The sequence below is a fragment of the Fulmarus glacialis genome, unplaced genomic scaffold (genome assembly GCF_000690835.1).
Source record: "Fulmarus glacialis isolate BGI_N327 unplaced genomic scaffold, ASM69083v1 scaffold8345, whole genome shotgun sequence".
NCBI classification, from domain to species: Eukaryota; Metazoa; Chordata; class Aves; order Procellariiformes; family Procellariidae; genus Fulmarus; species Fulmarus glacialis.
In genome coordinates this window covers 1-6,060 of record NW_009214882.1, presented here as the reverse complement: position 1 = coordinate 6,060, position 6,060 = coordinate 1, and the positions used below count along the sequence as shown (strand labels likewise).

The 6,060-nt window shown below is 39.5% G+C and overlaps 1 protein-coding gene across 1 annotated transcript in view; it reads right to left on the bottom strand.

The window, feature by feature from the left end:
- SMC1B (structural maintenance of chromosomes 1B) overlaps positions 1-5,316 on the bottom strand; it is a gene marked incomplete at its 5' end in the record, with an annotated part of 24,461 nt that extends 19,145 nt beyond the window's left edge. Inside the window, 5 exons of the mRNA XM_009578735.1 lie at positions 56-172; positions 657-794; positions 1,426-1,572; positions 2,592-2,771; positions 5,131-5,316. Of these exons, the coding sequence (XP_009577030.1) occupies positions 56-172; positions 657-794; positions 1,426-1,572; positions 2,592-2,771; positions 5,131-5,316 (768 nt within the window). The remainder of the gene's footprint in view (positions 1-55; positions 173-656; positions 795-1,425; positions 1,573-2,591; positions 2,772-5,130) is intronic.
- Between the last annotated feature and the right edge of the window lie 744 nt (positions 5,317-6,060).

Here is a 6,060-nt window from a genome sequence, read left to right as displayed (position 1 = left end):
GAAGTTTCTGTAGTGTAACAGCATATGCTGTCACAACTATGACAGAAGGCATTACCTCATTAATTTTTTTCTGAAATTCTTCTATTTTTTCTTTTCTTTGTGCTACTCCTTCATTCAGCATATCATACTGAGACTCAATATTTACCAGTTCACTTTCCAGTTTTGATTTTTCCTAGATAGAAAGAAAGGAAGAAGATGGTAATTTTTCTTAATAGGATGGTCAACTTTCTAGAAATTAACAGAGTTCTGTTCCAGATTAACTGTATTTTTCTGATTACAAACATTACACACTTTCTTCTCAAATGCTACTTACCCACTACTATTGCTGATTTGCGTGCAATGATTACAGTTTTAATGAGCAGAAAAGCAAATTAAATGAGTATCATTTAAAGTGCATTTTGACTTATAGACTTCTGAAGGTTACTAAATGATAAACCAAGCTTACCAGAAATTCAAATTTAAAACGTAAATAGAAAAAGCCTGATGTAAATTACTTTGTAATCTTGTTTTTATATTTTATTAATTCCTCAGTCATAATTGCTGTATGTAAAAGTTAAATTGAATTAAAAAAACTACGTAAGGAAGTAGTATTTACTTCATCGGTAATTACAGCTTAGGTAAAAAAATACAATCATTAAACATGAAAATTACTGTACCGTGTAGAGATTAGCAAGATGTTTCTTTTTAATAAGCTCTAATTCACTCTGTGAATATTTAAGTCGCGTCTGAGTTCCGTGGCTTTGAGCATGCAACTGCTTCAAGTCAGTCTCCTTACGTTTGATCTTCATTAAGTCCTAGAAAAACATTACAATGGGAGAAGAGAAAAACCATTTTAAACAAAAGGTGACTGATTTGGGAATTACTCATTTTTCAGATTCATGCACTACATAAAGCTAGCCTCACTGACACAGGCCCCATTCAAGGTAAATGCTGATAGCATTGGTCATATTCAATAGTCATTTTCTAAGAGATTTATTTCTCAAAAGAAAGCATATGCTTGCAAATTCATAAATTCCTACTCTATCCCTTCTCCAAAATAACTAGAGGTGTGACATATCGTTTTACACTGATAGGTTTTGGTCCATGCAAATATTTTCATGTTGATAGAATGTACCATCTTTTTCACTAAAAATCTTCAGGTACTTTGAACCACAGCTCTTTAACCTTGAAGGAACCTCTATCAACAGTGTTGTCCTGGTCTTCCACCTTTGCGATATGTGAACGAACCCGCCAGCTAAGGACAGAGACCCACAGTTGATTAATATTAACTAGAAGGGGATAAACAGTTACTATGACCTGTCTGCATCTTCTAGAAGTTTTGAAAATCATCTTTTTAGAAAATCATCTTCCCATAGCTGAATTAAATTAGATACAACTTTTACTCCTTTATGCCTTTTGCAGTTAAGTGCTTTTTAAGAGACCTACCTTTAACTCATGAATCAAGCTATCTCTTCTTTCTTTCAATTTTTTCATTTCTTTATCATCCCAACATCTAGCTTTAAGTCTTAAATCACTTGATCCTCCAGAAATCACTCCAGATTTCAAAAATAAAGTACCATCAAGAGCCACTGTCTGGAAGAAAAATAAAAAAATTAAAATCAAATAAACCTGAACACAAAGCAGCCAAAATATCCCATGAACTAGTGCACCAAGATGTGGTAGTTAAACAAGCTACAACCACATTTTAGTTGGACTCCAATTTTTTTTCCTGTTCCAAGCCTGCTAACATGAGATACAGGAAGCCACAAAAAAAGTCTGTTGTTTCTTAGCACCAGTCACATTTTGGTATGACAACTGATCAGAAAAGGAAATGAAATTGTATTTAGGAAGTTAACATGAGACTTTTGTGTATACGCTGACAACTTATAAGGTTATGTCTGGCTCAGCAGAGCAAACCAAGCAATGTCATAATGGAGTGAAGGAAAACAGCTCATTTGTAAATGGAAAGTGTAAATTTTAGTAAAGAACTTGGCTGTTTTTGTGACTTAACTGGATTCCAAAAAAACATGATTTCACACTCACCTTCAACTTAAAGCTGTTTTAATCAAGATTTTAAAAGGTTTACTAAATGCATAAAAGGGCTCTACAGACTGTGACAGCAATAGAGATATGGATAAAAAGAAAGAACTGCAGGAAGAGACAGAGAAGCTTCCAGTCCTCAACACAGTCTACATCTACAACTAAGAGATTCTGGCAGATATTTTAAAGAATTTTTGAAAGCATTTTTTCATAGAAAAGCTAGCAAGATAAAGTTTGTATTTTTGTATCAGACAGTTTTAAGAACAGTATTATCCCTCCTTCCTCCTCCTCCATTTCATCAAGAGGACCATACCAAGAAACGTATTTGGACACTAACTATCCTCTAATTTGCCTCCTTTTCCCAGGAAATCACTTAAACATACTACCGTACAGAGGAAAATACAACCATGTGAAGTATCTGGGGGTTTATTTTTGTGGGAATAGACTACAAAGCACAGTACCATTCTGTGTTTAGCTGCAATACTTAATGGGATGTTTATAGAAGCATTATTTAAATGGCATCAAACACATAACTGCAATGAAACACATGCAACAAAAATCTAGCTTCTTACTTTCAACCTCACTGGTCCATCAAATGCTATTTGTTTTGCTTCTTTAACTGTTTCACAGACCAAGCCATTCCCACTCACAAACTGAATCACTTTTTTCAGTGGAGCAAATGGAGTTTGTACAACATCCACCATCATTTTAGCTCCTTTTATCTCTCTCAACTTTTCGTTGATTGGTTTAACCTGTAAAGCAAATAAGCGGTGTTTAGAATCCATGTTGTAATAGCAAAGCATGTCCAAATCTGAGTGGTCTGGGGACAGGACAGACATATCGACAGAATGGGGCTCTCAGTTGCTACAAGACTAGAAACAGATCTGGTTTTCATATTCTGTGTATACTATAGTCCTTAAATCTGTATAACCTATTTCACTGTGCATAAAATGCAAGTACACTAATGTATGTACCACGGAGAATAAACAAGATGAGTTAAAGATATGTGTGCAGTTGCAGGGCTACAATCTTCTTGGGGGTCAGGGAGACATGGTGGGATAGCTCCCACAGCTGGAGTGTTGCAATGGAGGGGTAGAGGCTCTTTAGGAAGGACAGGCTGGGAAGACAAGGAGGTGGAGTTGCCCTGTATGTGAGAGAACAGCTGGAATGCACGGAGCTCTCCCTGGGGAAAGAATGATGAGCCAAGTGAGAGCTCATGGGTAATGACTGAAAAGAGAACTAGTAAAGGTAACATGGTAGTGGGTGTCTGCTACAGGCCACCTGACCACGTAGAACAAGTAGATGAGGCCTTCCACAGACAGCTAAAAGCAGCGTCAGATTCACAGGCCCTGGTCCTCATGGGGGACTTGAACCACCCTGGTATCTGCTACAGGGACAACACAGCAGGGCATAAGCAATCCAGGCGGTTCCTGGAAAGCATTGATGACAACTTCCTCACCCAAGTGACAGAGAAGTCAATGAGGAGAGGTGTTCTGCTAGGCCTCATACTCACCAACAAGGAGAAGCTTGCCGGGGATGGGAAGGTCAAAGGCAGCCCTGGCTGCAGTGAGCATGAGATAGGAGAGTTCAGGATCCTGAGAGGAGGGAGCAGGGCAAAAGGCAAGCTCACAACCCTGGACTTCAGAAGAACAGACTTTAGCCTCTTCAAACATCTGCTCAGTAGAGTCCCATGGGATAAGGCCCCAGAGTGAAGAGGGGCCCAAGAATGCTAGTTAATATTCAAGGATTACCTCCTCTAGCCTTAAGAGCTAACATCCCAATGAGCAGGAAGTCAGGCAAAAATGCTTGCAGGCCAGCATGGATAAACAAGGAGCTCCTGGCAAAACTCAAACACAAAAAAGGAAGCATACAGAAGGTGGAGGCAGGGACAGGTAGCCTGGGAGGAATATAGAGGCACTGTCCAAGCATGCAGATATGGTTTTCCTAAAAAGCCAAAGCCCAACTAGAATTTAATCTGGCAAGGGATGTCAAAAGAAATGGCTTCTGTAAGTACCTAGGTGACAAAAGGAAGACTAGGAAAAATATAGGCCTGCTGCTGAATGACACAGGGGACCTGGTGACACAGGAGGTGGAAGAGACTGAGGTACTGAATTCCTTCTTCACCTCAGTCTTTACTAGTAAGGCCTCCAGGAATCCCGGGTTTGAGAGACCAGAGGGAAAGGAAGACGTACCCTTGATGGAAAGGTATCAGGTCGGGCAATGCTTAAGCAAACTGGACCTACATAAATGCCTGGTCCCTGATGTGATGCAACCACTAGTGCTCAAGGAGCTAGCTGATGTCATTGCAAGGCCACTCTCAATAATCTTTGAGCGATCATGGCAACAGAAAGACGTGCCTAAGGACTGGAGAAAAACAAGTGTCACCCCTGTGTTCAAAAAGGGGCAAGAAAGAGCACCCAAGGAACTACAGGACAGTCAGTCTCACATTGATCCCTGGGAAGGTGATGGAGCAACTAATCCTAGAAACCATTTCCAGGCACATGAACCACAAAAAAGTCTTGGAGAAGCAGTCAGCATGGATTCACCAAGCTGGTCATGTAGCATTCTACAACAAAATGATTGGTCTGGTAGACAAGGGGAGAGCAGTGGATATTGCCTACCTAGACATCAGTAAGTCTTTCAACACTGTCTCCCATAAGATCGTCACAGAGAAGCTGATGAAATATGGGCTGGATGAACAGACTGTGAGGTGGACTGAAAACTGGCTGAGCAGACAGACCCACAGGGTGGTGACTGGTGGCACAGAGTCCAGTTGGAGGCTAGTAACTAGCCATGTCAATACTGGGACCAATCCTGCTTAACATCTTCATTAATTATCTGGATGATGGGGGAGAATGTACCCTCAGCAGGTTTGCTGATAACACAAAACTGGGAGGAATGGCTGATACGCCAGAGGGTCACACTGTCCAGAGCAACCTCTGCAGGCTGGAGAAATGGGCCAACAAGAACCTCATGAAGTTCACCTCCTAAGTGCTTTGCCTTAACACTTAAGCCTATTTTAGTTAAGCTTAAATGAGCCAATATCTAGATTTACATTATTAACTTACTGTATTAACTTGCTGATGACAGGAAAAAGAAAAATGTACTTACATCAAGGTAATCCAAAGCAAGAAAAGTTTCAGGTTCAGCTCGTTCTTGTTTTAGGAACCGAATGCAATCTCTTGCTGTTTTTTCAGTGGCAACAACAATAGCAGTCATGTATCTGCTGAATACTTTGGTAACAGCAAGCTGGTATTTTTTATGAATAGGATGACACAGGTCAAGCAGTCTTCCAAACTGAAGATAAAAATACAGAGAAATATTAATATGTTACTTTAGATATCAAATAGTATTTCTGCGTACAAGATACTGAAGTAGTAAGAGGAAAACATGTTACGTATCTACCAGCTGCACTCTCTTACAATGGCCGTACATTAGAAAAAATAGAAATTGTAGCAGTCATCAATCCAAATTGCAAAGTATGCCTTCAAAACCTGAAAGGATTTAGTTTTTTCCCTGAGGTTAGGGAAACATTGAGTTACATATCTCGATGTTTACTCAGAATCTCTAGCATACACTTGTAGAAGTATGACAGAATGACAATAGCAAAGTTAGCGAAGCATCTTTTTTGGAGAGAAAGTAAGTATCTAACACACAATAAGATCTTTGAATGACAATAAGGTCTTAAATAAATAGAACTGTTAACTGGAAAATGGTAGCGAGAGAGGCACTATTCCAGTTTCAACCCAAAAAAGAATTACCTGCTTACTTCAGTAGCATGAAAAGAATAAAAGCTGCTTTTCTTGTACTGCATAGTCCAAACAATCAAGCCTGTTTTGCCATATACTGAAATAACACCTCCATAGACAAAACTAATTAGTTCTTTTCTGTACATGCTCCCTAAAGATCTTTTGTTCCATTTCTGTGATTACAGGTACAGTTGAGCTTTCCCTGAATGACTGTTGTGGTTTAACCCAGCAGGCAGCTAAATACCACACAGCTGCTCATTCACTTCCCCCCTCAGTGGGATGGGGGAGAGAA